The sequence below is a fragment of the Talpa occidentalis genome, unplaced genomic scaffold, assembly GCF_014898055.3.
Source record: "Talpa occidentalis isolate TD23 unplaced genomic scaffold, MPIMG_talOcc4v2.1 talOcc4.13, whole genome shotgun sequence".
NCBI lineage: Eukaryota > Metazoa > Chordata > Mammalia > Eulipotyphla > Talpidae > Talpa > Talpa occidentalis.
In genome coordinates this window covers 28379016-28393932 of record NW_023601322.1, presented here as the reverse complement: position 1 = coordinate 28393932, position 14917 = coordinate 28379016, and the positions used below count along the sequence as shown (strand labels likewise).

General features: G+C 52.3%; 1 protein-coding gene across 1 annotated transcript in view; it reads right to left on the bottom strand.

Moving 5' to 3' along the window:
* Positions 1–927: 927 nt before the first annotated feature.
* Positions 928–14917, bottom strand: part of CELF4 (CUGBP Elav-like family member 4) — a 208173-nt gene continuing 194183 nt past the window's right edge. Inside the window, exons 11-13 of the mRNA XM_054694081.1 lie at positions 14269–14352; positions 9044–9215; positions 928–2094 (exon numbers count right to left, since the gene is read on the bottom strand). Of these exons, the coding sequence (XP_054550056.1) occupies positions 9088–9215; positions 14269–14352 (212 nt within the window). The 3' untranslated portion in view covers positions 928–2094; positions 9044–9087. The remainder of the gene's footprint in view (positions 2095–9043; positions 9216–14268; positions 14353–14917) is intronic.

Genomic DNA, 14917 nt, shown 5'->3' with positions numbered 1-14917 from the left:
TCATCCAATAGTTACAGAAGGTTACAAGGAGTTTTAGGGAGTTGAGTGTGAAAAGAGCAGTCGTACTGAACTGCAGCTGTTTTTTTTTTTTTTTTTTACAACATCTGGACATCCTAAAAGGAGGAGCCAAGAGAAAGAAAAAGAAAAATTTAAAAATAATAATTAACCAACAAAATAGACAGAAAGAAAGGCAGGAGGCCTGAGAGGAACCAGATAGTTGTTCTTATAAAGCAAAAAAATGGAAAAAATGGTAGGTCCGAGAGCTCCCTGGCCTCCAGATGAACTGGGCGTCAATGAGGAGGGTATCGAGGCAAAATGCCAAAGCAAGTCTTCCCAACGGTGCAAATAAATTATAATAAATATGTTATACTTTAAAATATATGTGTTCTTAAATAATTCAGTGTTTTTTCTGATTCTGAGATTTTTAAGCAATGTCTTTTTTAACTGCTCTAAAGTCATTTACCAAAGATAAATATCGTGCTTTCATTAAATAGTTTTCCTTGTTTTTTTTCTCTATCATTACAATTAAAAGTCCTACAAAATATGCAAATTTATTTACAGAAAAACAGAGCCGGCATCATTTAAACATCCCTGTTTTTCAAAATTCCTTGTAAACAGTTTCAGAAATTCTTCAAAGATTGTTTAGTTTTCTCTCTCTTGTTTAAGGTTTTTGTGTGTGTGTGTGTTGCTTAGTTGTCTTAAGATGAAAGTTCCCAGGTCTCCCTTGCCCGGAAAGTCTCTGGAGCAAGCATGGAAGGCGAGTGAAGCGGAAGGTGTCCAGGGCTTGCAGAGAGTGGGCGAGCGCGCGCAGCTCCCGGAGCGAAGCGAGGCGAGGGTGCGGCGTGGGCCTTGGGGCCGGTGGCGCGGCCTCCACCACCGGCCTGGGCAGCCAGGAGCCCGCCGGTCCGGCGAGTCGGCCTGGCCCTCGAGGACAACGGTGTCCGGCAGCACTCGCGGGGAGAAGGGATTGATGCTCAGTCTAAACTCTACAAAAGGACAGTCCTACAACATCTGGGATTTTAGCAGTAACGCTAACTTCTATAGGTTTTTTTTTTCCTTTTTTATTTTTTTTTATTTTTTGCTTTCCTCTAATTTTTCTTCTATGATATAGGTATTTTAAACTTTTCCTTTTTAAAATTCTGTACAACTATTATGATTTTAAGAGGGGGAAGAGTTAGAAGCATTTACAGACTTTTCACAACAATTATCTTGCCTTGTGAGTCCCTTTTGTCCCCTCTTTATTTTCTCACACCTCACGGTTAATGAGTTGTAATATTTTTGTTGCTTTCCCCAAATATCCACCAATTGGTTCATCTCAACAGCTCCATCCAGACATATAATACAGAAAACCATAGGAAAGTGTCATAGACTCGAATGAGGGTAATCAAAGCGCCTCTTGAAGTATCAAAGAACTATTATCTTGCTGTTTTAAAAGCATCGAAGCATTATTTTTTCTTTTTTTTCTTTTTGTTTTTTTTTTTTAATTTTTTATTACATTTTTTTCATAGAATCGCTCTAAGCTGTTCCAAGAACAGCCATGAGGCAGGAAGGAGGTTCTCCTCCGTTCCCCCTCTATTTGACATAGAGCTACACATCTGCAATAAAAAGTTTGGTCCTTTGGTCCCTAAATAGCTAAAGGAATGACAGATAGAGATGCTCCGTGGCGGCCTCCCAGCCGCCCCCTGGGGACCAGGCCCCACCACACCGCTTGCCCCAGCCTGCCTCAGGCGCCCACGGGCTGGAAAAGCCCCAGGGATCGGTAAGCAGTGTCTCTTCCCAGTTCCCAGCCCTTCAGCCTCCCCATCTGGTCTCAAGTTATTTTGTTTTAAAGTTGCCTTTTTTGTGTTATTTTTTCTCATTTTTCTTCATCATCTTCTTCTTTATGTCATATATATTTTCCCCCAAACACGTGCCCTCTGAACTCCATAGACGCTATACTTCCCTTGAAGAAATGTTACAGTCACAGAGAGTGTCTGGAGTCTTCAGCTTGATTGATATTGGCTGATATGTCAAAGGTGTCATCCAACAGTTCTCATTTATAAATATATATAGAGAGAGGTTTGTTTTTTAATGTAGCCCGTTCAGCATCCTGCCCTAAAATGAAGAAAATCAGGGCTGATTAAGCCATGAGAGGAAACACAAAAGGCATCCAAACACCAAAAGGAGCCTGCCTCGGGGTGTCGGGGGTGTCGGGGTGGGAGCTCTGGGGGATGGCGGGAGGGAGGGAAGAGACCAGCATGAGAATTAGTCATGATCATGATGCATAAGGAAGAAATCAACTCTTCTATTCAGAGCAAGAAACCACTGGGAGGGCTCGTGGTGATGGGCAGAGCTGAGGTTTGCTTGTTGGGAGAGGGTCTCGATTTGGGTCCTTCAGAGTTCAGGATTGGGGGGTGGCTAGGTCTACGGGGAGAATTTGGGACTGTGGGATAGGAATTCATAATTAGACTGATCTCTGAGGGATCTAGCCCAGATACAATATGTATACAGAAGCCTAGCAAACAAAGCAGCAAAAATCTAATCGCCCAGCCCACTGCTCCCCACTTGAGGAATTCGAAGGACGACAGATCTGTGACATGAATTTTGCAGAATCCTTGCCCAGTTCCCAGCCAACTGCTTCTTTCCCGGGGTCAAGCAACTATTTGCGAGGCTATGTATATATATGTATATCTGGATATATGTGTAGAACAGATTCACCTGCACATATGTGGATATACATGGATATGTGTGTATGTATATGCATAGAGACACACATACATACACACACATAATTTTCTCATACATGCCAGGGAATTTAGAGGAAATTCAGAACTTCAAGGGAGTGGATGGGAGAACCTAAAAGAAGTTAGAACAGATTTAATCATCAAACTTAAATGAACTCAGTTCTCAATTTGTTTTGAATGGTGGCTTTTTGGCGTTTTGCTTTTAAGGAAAAAAAAAATCATGATCTGACTAGAATCAGAAGGAGAATGCTTAATCATTGTGAATTAACAAATGAGACTCATCTCCATTCTAGCAAGCAGCTTCCACTTATACATGGGGGTGACTGGTTACATCAAGAAAGTTAGAACTGCAAAGCCCCCAGTGGAGGGGACAAGGTCATGCGTATATCAATCCATGCTGGCAGGTTTTTCACACTGTTGATTCAACAAACAGCAAACCGTACACAGCAGTCTAAACAATTACAACACCAAATAAAATAATAAAAAAATTAAAAAACACTTGTCAAGGACCCTTTTTCAGTTGTAAACAAAAAGGTGCATTTTGCTTTTGTCAGAACTGTTTTTTTCCAAACCAACCAAAAAGCCCTCCCCAACCCCCAGCCCCCCACCTCCCCTCCCAACATTTAATTTAGCAGAAGTGCTACAATACAAACCTTACAATTGTTACCGGGCTCTCTCTCAGAGGCCTCTGGCTTTGTACTCTAGGTTTTTGATTTAGAATTTTTTTTTTTTATCATTCTATTACTGTAGAGATTTTGTTTTTCATTTTTGGTTTTGTTTTTTTTTCCTTTTGAAGTGAGATTTAAAATAGCCTAACTGAAAAAGACCAGACCTAGGAAAGTGTCAATTGAAAAAGGCCCCCAAATTTCTAGAAAAAAATAAAATCACAATATTTTCAAGTGCAAGTAAATCAACCACGCATAGATATTTTTTAGATGTTTTCCTTATTTTTAAGAAAAAAAAATAATGGTTTGCACAGTTAAGTGATCCCATGTTGGAAAATTCAGGAATTCATCTTTATTTTTACTGATTTTTTGTTCTTTTTGTTTTGTTTTTTTTTTTCTCTATGTGACATCTAGAGAAGCATAAAAAAACGCTGAACAAGAAAAACCAAACAACAGAAAGTAAAACCACTGCAAGCACCAAGAACGAAACAAAAATGAGCACAGCAAAAAAGATTGTGGCAGCACAAAAGTCAAGAAAATGCACGTGTGATCATGACTGGCCAATCATCAACTGATACAACATCCAAGGAAAACGCTCCAATCACAGCACCTCCACGAAACTTGACGGCAACTGTCATGCAACCGATTCTTAGCCTTGTTACATGACGCCATCATGTCACACTGTGAACTTTGAGTTGATTTGAACTTACGGATGGGGGACTGTTTTCTCCACTCTCATGTGATTACGTGAACTTTATTCCTAGCTCAGCGCGAGACTGTGGTGGATTTGACTGGCCCTGGTTGGGTTGTTGGAATTTGATTGAATGACAAAAGAAGAAAAGATTTATATATATATATTTATATATGTAGAGAGAGAGAGAGAGAGAAAGAGAGAGAGAGGACAAGAGAGTGTGGGTAAGGGGGAGAGGCGGGGGCGGGGCGGGTGGGGGCGGGGAGTGTGGGAAGGCAGGGAGAGTTGGGGTGGGGGGGTATGAAGAAGGGCAAGGAAGAAGTTAAAACAAAATTAAAAAGAAAAATATTTATACAGCACCAGACCACAGCATCAATCTGAAAGCTCTGATGAGAGAACAGCAGTCAAATCATAAGAGAACTGAAAAGAACTCAAAGGGTGGAGGAAGCCGGCAGACAGACAACGTGGGCACGGCAACACACACACACGCGCACACACACACACATACACACACGGTTGTTTATGCAGACACATGATACACTGTGAACAGTAGCAGAAACTCATACAGGGCCACTAAGGACACCCATCATGCGTTGGGAAGAGGAAGGGCATGGGCAGGTTGGCAAAGGGGCCAGAAAAAAATAAAGCAGCCCCTCAAACCACCTTGGCCGGCAAGCAGACCAGGGAGCAGGCTGGCTGCTTTCATCACCCTTGACTCTTTCTCTCTCCCCCTCACCGCCCCAGCCTGCTGTGGCTTCAGCCTGTGGACCAGCATGGGGAGCCTGTCACGGTGACCCTGATCGACTGCCTGGGGACCGTGGGGTCCCATCCATGAGACGCTTTGCTGCCATCGGAGGGGCCACAGTGACAGCAGCTCAGCCCTCCCGCCCTGGCAGGTCCCACCTGGGCTGCCGTCCAGCAACAGCATCCGCTCACCCCTCCCCCTCCCCCCTCTTTCCTCAGAACCTTCAGAAAGTGAAGACGTTTAGTTTTGAGGTTTAGAGTAAGTCCCGTCAACTTTCCTGGAGCCCTGGAGCATGCCTTGCTGCTGGGCTGATTCCTTCTCACCAGCACCTCATACCGCTTGCTCCCACGGAAGCCCCTGTGGCCAAACCGAAGTTGCTTCTGGCACCTGAAGCTTTTTGAAGGCTCCACAGCTCTGCCCCATCAAAGGGAGGGCTGTGGGGCTCCCTGCGGGGTGGGTCATGCACGCAAAAGGCAAGGCCCACCCCCACCGGAGGGGGGAGTGCTATGGCCCAGGTCTCCAGTCTCTGCCGCTGTCACTTTTGCTCTGCCCACCTCCCTGGCTCCACTTCCTCCTGCCTTTCTTTACCCCCTACACCCCCCGACACACACACAACCTTCCAGACTGACCCCATTTCACAGCCCTGACCTCCCTTCTTTACCACCAGAGCCCGAAGCGGGGGAGACTAGGTCTCCCTCTCGGTCAAGCACTGTCAGGTTACTCCTGTCTCTCCTATTCTAGTCTTTTCACAGCCCTTGGCCCCACCCTGGGAGTCGGGCTCCCTTGTCCTGCCCTCCCCTTATGGTGACCCTTCAGTTTGCTCTCAGGCCCCTGCTCCCCAATGGCACTCAGACCCATGCCAGAGGCTAAGCATCAGGTTTTTCTGAAGTTTCTAGTCCACCAGGCTTACAGACAACGGACTTCCATGCTCAGCTTTGTGTTTTCCATCAAGCAATGTGGAAGGGATGCCTAGAACCATCAAATGTCACCGTGGATAAGCTGCAATGTAGCTGAGAGGCGCTCTGCTCTAAGATCAAACTGGCCTCCAGCTCTCCCTTCTCGAATCTCCTGGCCCCTCCTCCTTCACAGACCCTGCCTTGCTTTGCCCACCCAAGCAGTGTTCTTGGTTCTCCCAACAGCAGCTCTCCCTCACTCACAGTCCAAGGCTGGCATGCCCCCCTCCCCTGCATTTCCAACCCCTCTGGAAAGCTCTTAGACCCACCCAGGATATCCAGGCAGCTTTGGGTGGAAGAAGAGGTCTAAGAATGAGGAGGGTAGGTCTGGGAATCAGGTGTCATGGCAACTGCAACTAAGGGACCCCCTAGGGTTCCAGGCCTGAGCATGTCAGGGGCACCCACTCCTCATTCTGCTCTACCCCTTGGCCTCCTCCCTGCTTTTTTCTAGCTGCCCTTCAGTGCCCTGGCACTGTCCTGGGTACTGAGTCCTCAAGTCTGAACATCCCAAATCCTTCTCCTCAAAGCTCCGCCTAGGGAATGTTCTCATGTTCTCTTCTCTCACATGCACTTGGCCCCCAACCCACAAATACACTCTCACACTCATTCACTCCCTAAGGAGCTTCCCCTAGGGTTCTGCATGTGCTTCTCTTCATTGGGGAGCAGCTGTGTCTCTACCTACAGGGGTCACCCCTTTCTGGCCACCTCTGGCAGAGTCCCATGAGCACATCCCTGGAAGTAGCAGCAGCAGCAGGGTCCTTGACCCATGTGGGGGAGCCTGAATCAGGTCTGGGAGGCTCCAACTCACAGACCGATAGAGAGATACTTAAGGAGAGGAATTTATGGCCAAGCAGAGCCAATTTAGAAGCCAGATCCTAAAAACAGCTGGGCTGTAGCCAGAGAATACCCAGGCCCAAACAGGTCAGACCCGAAGCAGCACCATCGGTAAGGCTCAGACCAGACACTGCAAAAGCCCACTCAGAGCCACAACCCAGGGCCCAGGACTCCACTGGAGTCAGACAGGCACTCGCGTGCTCCCTACCTGCAGAGCTGCTGTGCTCGGGGTCTGGGGCCCAGCAGCAGGAGCTATCCTGACAGAACAGGAATTTGGGTTATCAGCCCACTGGCTGTGGACCTGGCCATGTCCACATTTTTGCTGACTCTTCCTACATTTTTGCTGACTCTTCCTACTCTTCCTCTTTCTTATTTTTCTTCTTAGTTTCCTGGTAAAGATTTCTTGGAGAAACTCCCCTCTTAGCACAAAATGAGCCCAAGCAACCAGAGGGGTCAGGGCAGAGGGAAGTCAAGAAACCCTCAGGAAGGAGAGCCACATGACTGTGGGAGACATGGGGATGCCCAGACCCTTGCTGATCCCTCCACTATACCTCATTTATATATTTAATGAGCGCAAATCCAATCTGGATGCACGCCTGCTCCCTGGTTGCCTTGCCTGAGTCCCTGTAACTTCCCTTTCCCCAGACCTGCCACAGTGCCACTCTGCTCTGACTGGTCTTGGACCAACACACTATTGCATCTTCTGCCTCCACCACCAATCCTAACCCTGAGATCCCCCTCACCATCACCTCTTTGCTTCTAGCTATGGCTTGTCTCTCAGCCTCTGCTCGGGTCAGCCCTAACCTTTTGAGCATCTAAGATCCTGGTTCAGGACTCATCATTTGTAAACACCCTTTATTGGTCTGTAAATCATGCTTCTGTGTGCTGTTCCCTCCCTCAGTGACAGTCTGACAGGGGCCACTTCCCACTGCAGTCAGCCTAACTTAAGAAGCCCCCCCACCCCCATCTTAGCACTCTCTTCCTGCTACAGCTTCTAGAACTCCCTCACACCCTGGACTGAGTGGTCCATGCAATAGGCCTCTGCTTTGGGCCCTACACACTGGTAACACAGCAGCTAGTGATGCTGGCTGTGAATCACAATGCCAATGAACCAGATGGATCTCTGACTCAGAGCTCTCCATGGCTCCACTCTCAGCCCCATTTCAGAGGGGAGGCTAAAGTCCACACAATGGCCTGCAGGGCATAGGGTTCCTGCAGGACATGACCTTCCCCACCACTGAGATCCCCTCTCTTACTGCACCCACTTTTCTGGCCTGCTCAGCATCAGCCACCTTGGCCTCCTGCTGTTTCTCAAACACACCCTCCTCACACTGCAGCCTTTACATTGTCTGTTCTCTCAGACAGAGGTCTTGCTCCTCCAAACACTGGCATGGCTACCTACCTCACCTTTTTCAAGTCTTTGATAAAATGTCACTTTATCAACCAGGCCTACCTGGCTACCTGATTGAAATGTAATCAATGCTGCACACTATGTAATTTACACTTTGATTATGTCATATGCTAAGGGCAAAGATTCTTATCAGTCTTCCTCACTGCTGAGCCCCTACCACAGGACCAGGAGCACAATTACAACTGAAGGGATGGAGGGACAGAGGGCAGGCAGCCTGTCCCTGGTCTGTGAATCAACTGGAGCTGCAGGAGCACACAGCCATGGGGGAAGCCAGGCTGAAGGTGGACTTTTGATGGCCTGGCACATCTCCCGCTCACCCTTCCCCGGGAGAAAAATGCAGCTGAGGTGGCTGCTAGGCAGGACCCAGACTAAACAGGAAAAAGTGACAACTACCTAGTCGTCATAGCCCTGCGTGCCCCACCCACAGTAAAGTGAGCGGGATAAGTGGCTCCTGTGCCATACCATCACCCTCCCTGGCTTCTGTCCATCCTGTTTTGAATTTAGGTAAAAGTGCCTTTGAAAAGCCCTGTCCCTCCTCTCCAGACCGAGCTATGGGGAATAGGAAGGCCGAGGGGGTCAAGTGTCTAAAGCTCCCCCTACGAGCTGGGGAGAGGAGGGCCAGGGAGTCTGGGAGAAGGCCCAGGCAGGTGGTTACAGCCCCTAAGAGCCTATTCCGCCCCCAAGCTCTTGCCATCTGCTCACCCCAGAGTTTCTGGCAAACTGGATTGCCACTGCAGATCTGGAGGCGCGGGCCCAGGGCTGGTGCCTGCATCTCCGAATGGTTCCCTCTCTCCTGCCCCTCTTGGTTCTACAGCAGGGGATGGCCTCGTCCCTTTCTGCCGGGAGCCAGCAGCTCCGCGACCGCCCCCGGCACTGGGCACGGAGCAGGTCGAGCCGAGCCGGGCGCAGCGGGTCCAAGGCACCAGCGAGGTCCAAGCCCACGGAGGCCGCAGGAGGCGACGGGTCCGCCCGGAACCCCCTCCCCACGCCCCGCCCCCGCGCCCCGGCCGTGCCCGGTTACCTGTGCGAGTCCTGGTCTCCCCCGGGGGACGCTCCCGCCGGCGCTCAGTACGGGCGATTGGCGTCTTTGGGCCGCTTCAGCTGCACCTTGAGCCTCTTCATGCCGATCTGGAAGCCGTTCATGGCCTGGATGGCGGTCTGCGCGCTGGCCGGGTTGTCGAAGCTCACGAAGCCTGGCGAGACACGAGGGACGAGGGCCTGGGTTTCCACGGGGCCGCCCCGGCGGGGAGGAGGGGGGGGTGGGGAGGGTCGGGCCGCGCGCGGGGCGGGGCGGGGCGGGGCGGGGCGGGGCGGGGCGGGCGGCGGCCCCTCCCTGCGCTCCCGCCGCGCCTCCGGGCCGGGGCCGGGCCTCAGGCGCCGCCCCCTGCGGCCCCGCCCCCGGCCCGGCCTCGCGCCCCCCTCCAGCCCGCGCGCCCCTCCCGGGGTGGGCGCGGCCGGGGCTCCCGGCCTCACCACCTGCGCGGCCGGGCCGGGCCGGGCCTCCCCGGCGGCCCGGCCGTACCTCGGCTTCGGGCGGCGCCACTCGCCCGGGCGCCCTCTCCCCCAGGCGGGGTGCCCGCGGCGCAGCGGGGCTCCGAGAGGCACCGCCCCCCTCCCCGGCCGGCCCCGGCACCTCAGCCCTCTCCTTCGGTGGGAGAGGGCGGACACACCTGCGGGTGGAGGAGTTTATTGGACACTGTCCTCCCTGACAGGAGGGGGCCTGGCAGCGGGAGGGCACGGGGTGCCGGCCTGGGGAGAGAGAGGAATGCGAGGCGGAGGGAGGCGAGGCACCTCGGAGAAAACCTCTCCAGCGCCCTTTCCGGCCGCCCTCCCTCGCGAGCGCCGCCGGCCGCCGGGGGGCCGGGGCTGAGTCCTCGCGGCCCCTCCGCCCCCCTCCCGGTCCTTGCCGAGGCTGAGCTCCAGCCAGGCGCCTGGCGGACACTGGGGTACAGCTGCACCGACTCGCAGGAACCCACCCGGGGGCTGTCGACACCTCCCCTTTACTTCTGCAAAATCCAAGCCCGGGGAGCCGGCGCTCTTTCCCGCAGGAAGCACACCTCGAGCGAGGTGTCCGCTGGGATGGTTGCAGCGACAACAGTACAAGTAAACACTATTTGTAAAAATTAGGTGAGATCCTTCTCCATGCACCATGGCCTCCTGAAGTGCTTTTCACACCGCGCGCCCCTCCCAACGTCCCAGGGCCGGACAGAGAACCTTGGCTGCCTGTCACCTGCTGAAACCATGCATCGCCTTCAAGAGGCTACACTTTACATCAACATTTCCCCAAGTGACCCTCGTAGGGAGGTGCTCCTTAGGAGAAGGGCATCTGAGGTCCAGGGGTTTACAGCCAGGCCCCACTGAGGTAGTTCAAGACACATTGACAAATAAAAACATGCCCCCTCCCCATTTCTCCAGTAAATAAACCGTTATAGCTGTGTTTAACCTGGCATTTCCTGGAATTTATTTGACTTTAGAGGACTTTGCTTCTGTAAAATGCACTTGAAGCCTGCAAAATCTGTAAAACTAAGCTTGGTGAAGTTCCCAGGCTGTCCTGCAAAAAAGCCTGACTTGGGGTGCTTGTCCTGAAACAGCCATTAGATCTACAGGGCATAGATGTACACACCCCGTTGATGGAGAAGCTGTTATCTTGGTTAATTGTTCCTGATTCCTGGGCTCTCCCCATATGTGGTTCTTTCTCCCTTTTTTACCTCAGCCCTAGACACTGCTTCCATCTGGCTTCTGGCCTCTTTTCCTTTTCCTCCCATCTCCTTCCTGTGTAGCCACAGGTCATTAAAGATTGGGGGGCATAGCAGGGGGGGGGCCGGGGAGGTGCAGGTGAGTGTACTCAACAGTGCCTGCCCCAGAGCATGGATGGACCAGGTAGAGCTGGGCCCAGAGCAAGCAACCAACACCCATGTCAGTCCAGATGCTGAATGGCTATGCCAACACAGACAGGGAAGATTCCGGGATATCCATAGTTGGAGATGAACATGACCCATCCTTCCACCTTCTCCTCTCACTCCCTCCTGGCCCATCACACCCCTCTCCCAACCCCTCCCATCTGTACCTCTGATGACTATGGTCAAGTCCTTAGCAGTGCAGAGGGGGTTCCTAATGTGTGAACTGTGCTTCTGTTACATTGCTCTCCCCTAGATTAAGGAAGGTGTTTGAACTAGTCTCTTTCTGCAGGGACAAGGGACAAGATATCCTAAGTGTGTGTGACAGGTTACACTGCTCCCTCTTCCACGACGTGAACAATACGGGAAGGAAATGGCAGAAAGAAAAACAGGCTGAAGATGCTGTCCAGAGTGAGGTATAAAGGGAGGGACAGCCACTGAGTGGGGAGAGTGGAGGAGAGGGAGTCTTAGAGGAAGAAAGAAGCTCGGCCTTTGTGGTCAATTTTAGGTTCTTTGGAAGTCCCACGTTGGGAAGTCGAGGCTCCGGGGAAGTCTTCCTCAGCTAGTTTTGTTAACCAGCGAGCGGTCAGGACAGTCCACTGACTGACACCCCACCAGTTTCTAAGGCTGTCTTCATCTCCCAGAGCCCCCTTCCCTATTCCACCCACCCTTCAGCAAGTTCCTGCCTCCCACCCCAAGGGATCAGGCAGGTAGGATGGCATCCGTTTGGTCCTTCTGCCAAAGTGGCAACATTTGTGCTGCACATATGCTCACAGGACCTCGGGAGAGTCCATTTATGCTTATAAACTTGAGTGGGGCCCTTGAAAGGATCAACTGGGACGATTTTCATGGCAAAAACAGCCCTTCCTTTGTGGAATAAAGGGAATAAAGCACTTCCTGAGGGTCTGCTCTGGCCAATCCCCTCACATACAGCATCTGGTGTAACCCTCACAGTACCCCTGAGGGACACCTGCTGGAGTCTCCATTTCACAGATGAGGACACTGAGGCTCAGAGAGTTCAACAACTTGCTCATGAATGAAGTGAGTGCTCAGGTCTGTTGTCATGTTGAAGGTAGGGAGAGGGAGAGAGAGAGAGAGAGAGTAAGAGAGAGAGAGAGAGAGAGAGAAACACACCCAAGAAGCTTAAGGAGGAGCCAGCACAGCAGGAACCTGTCCTTTTCTTCAAGCCAGCAGGTGTTTGGCACTAGTTTGTTCAGGAAGAGAGGAAAGAATAGAGGTAAACAGAGGATGCTTTCTAGAACAAATAGGGAAAAGGCCTTGGTCCTGGAGAACTTAAATGGGCTAATGGCAATGTTTGGATATGTTTGAGGCTGACTCCAAATGGATGGCTTTGAAAAACCGGCTGCTCCCATGCCAGGGGCAGCACAGATGCAGAGAGATGTGGCTGGAGACTGAGCATGCCCAAGGGGCCCAGGTCTTTCTGGGCATTTAGCAGATTTCTTCTGATTTGTGCAACATCTGTGACTTACTTACAGAGCCAATGTGCATGCTCTCCAATTTGTTGTTTTACATATATAATTTGTCATGAGAAACAATGGAGGGTGCAACCTTGGCTTTGGGTTTGTCTTCTACCACAGAGAAATGAGCTGCTGGGGCAACAATGCCACTGAAGTACCACAGATTTCCTGTGGCAGCTGCATAGGTCCTGGGGTACAGAAGTCTTGAATGCTGGGGAAGCAGGCTCGAAAACCTCAAGCTCTTTGTGGTTCTGGAAAGTAGGTGTTCCGGTGGGTCTCCAATAGTACCTCTGTATTATATGCTTCCTGATGCTTCTACACTTGTCTACCTTCCCCCTACCCTAGCCCTAAGCTGTAACCTGGGCAACAGCCCTAAGCTGTAACCTGGGCAACAGAGACTCCTACTGTGTCCTCACAGCCCCAAAATCTGAGGGCCAATCTGGAGATGCTCAGCTTCCAGCAGACTCAGCTCTGGTTCTATGTGTGACTCTCTGTGGACTGGGGACTAACTCCCTGGGGACTCATGAGCAGATCTGGCCTCAGGAGGAAGGACTGATGGAGGGGGAGAAGGAGGTGGGAGAGCGGTGAAGGTAGCGGGGTGGAATGGATCAGAGATGAAGCGGGAGGTCTCAAGCAAATCAAAACACAGGGTGACCAGTTAAGTGGAATTTCAAATAAACAAAGAATACTTTTTAGCAGAAGCAGATCCCAGCTGTATGTAATATTTGGGACATACTTACACTGAAAATGTACCCAATGTTCATCTGGAATCCCAGGTTAACGGGACACCCTGTATTTGATCTGATCATGCTCCTAGATCCTCCCAAGCTCCCTGTCCCATCTTAACACTCTGCCACCTGGCAAACTTCTTGAAAACTGTATCTCCATTCTATTACTGCCATCTCAAGGCCCTCCCAACATCTCCCACCCACCGTCTTCTACACCAGTGAAGCATCCTCATCTGCACGGTCAAAACCCTCCCAGCACAGACCCTCCCTCACCACTGGTCTCCCCCCATGCCCCTTTTCTCCCCAGAGCCTCCTGCTTCCTCATTCACTGACTTTGGACACTTCTCATTCCACCCCCACACCCTGGTCCACTACATCCTCCCTGCCTGCCACTCCCTCCCCTGCCTGCATGTCTCTTTACAACCACCTGCCCTTCTCAGTACTGGTGCCTCAAGAGTTCACTGCGGGGTAGTTGTGATTTTTACCTAAGCTCAGACCTGAGGCTTCCTGAGGACAGGGATGTTTCCTCTTCCTGACTCCTCAACAATGTGGCTCTGGTGGCCTGAGAGGGGCAGGTGGGGGAAGGAGGCTCATTGGATGACAGGAGGGGAGCAAAGAGCAGGGAAGACAGAGAAGGAGGTAGGGGACAGGAGAGAGAGGTGGGCAGAGGAGGCCAAGGGGCAGGCGGGGTAGGGGCCTCGGCTAGGCGGACCCCCCACTCAAGGATCACGCTCAGCCCAGGGCCTCTCTGACCTGCAGAGGAGAGGGGTGCTGGGAGAAGCCGCCCGGGCTCCCTGCCCTGCCCCCCTGCCCCAGCAGGCCCTCCTCCTCCTTAGGCTTGGGGGTCGGGCCTCAGGGCTGGGAAAGGAATCGTCTCTTGGGCTGGGAGGGAGCCGGGCAGGGGTGGGCTGGGCAGGGGAAGCCAAGCAGCTGAGCTGAAGGGACAGAAGAGAGAAGAGGACGGGAGGAGGAGGCTGGAGGCGGGCGCAGGGGGCATCTGGGGTGGGGCGGTGTTAGAGGAGGTGGCCGCCGCGAGCACCCCCTGTCCTGGGTGAAGCGAGTTGGTTTGTTATCTGTACCCACCAAAGCATTTACTTTGGTTAGTCGCCCGATCCACAAACACTTTCGAGGAGATGACATTACCGAAAGGGAGGAACATCTGCATCAGCTCAGCGTCCCCGAGCTCCTGGGGCAGATGGTAGATGAACAGGTTACAGCCCTCGGGCCCTGCGTGGGGGGCGGGGGGAGGGGTGGCGGGGTGGGGGGGAAGAGAGAGACAGAGGAGAGGTGAGCGAGTTAGGCAGCGGCAGCAGGGGGAGGTGGGGGCGAGGTTAGGAGGGGAGGTCTCATCCAAGATCCAGAGGCGGCCACAAAAGAGGGGGTGGCTGAGCCCTGGGTCTGAGCTCTGGTCTCAGCTCTGCCTTTGAGCAAGTCACTGAACCCCTCTGCGCCTCAGTAGCCTTTCCTGCAAAATGGGCCTGTCACAGCGTGCCTGGCGACTCTGAGGCTCCAGGGGAGGGTAGATGAGTGAATGAGGTGAAGTCAAGGCCTGACCAACCATGGAAATGAGGTGCTGAGGAGAAGCAGGGGTAAGGAGACCTGGGAAGGCCTGCCAGCTCCTGCTTGGGGAGGATGAGGGAGGTGCCCCAGGGCAGCCACTCGTGCTGGTGAGAAACTTTACATCACCTCCCCCAGGCCTGGCCAGCTTTCCAAGGCCTGGAATCCCCCCAAGGGGTGGTGGACTGCCCACTCTCCTCCCCAGTCAGCAGCCACTGCTTCCTGTCTGGCCCCC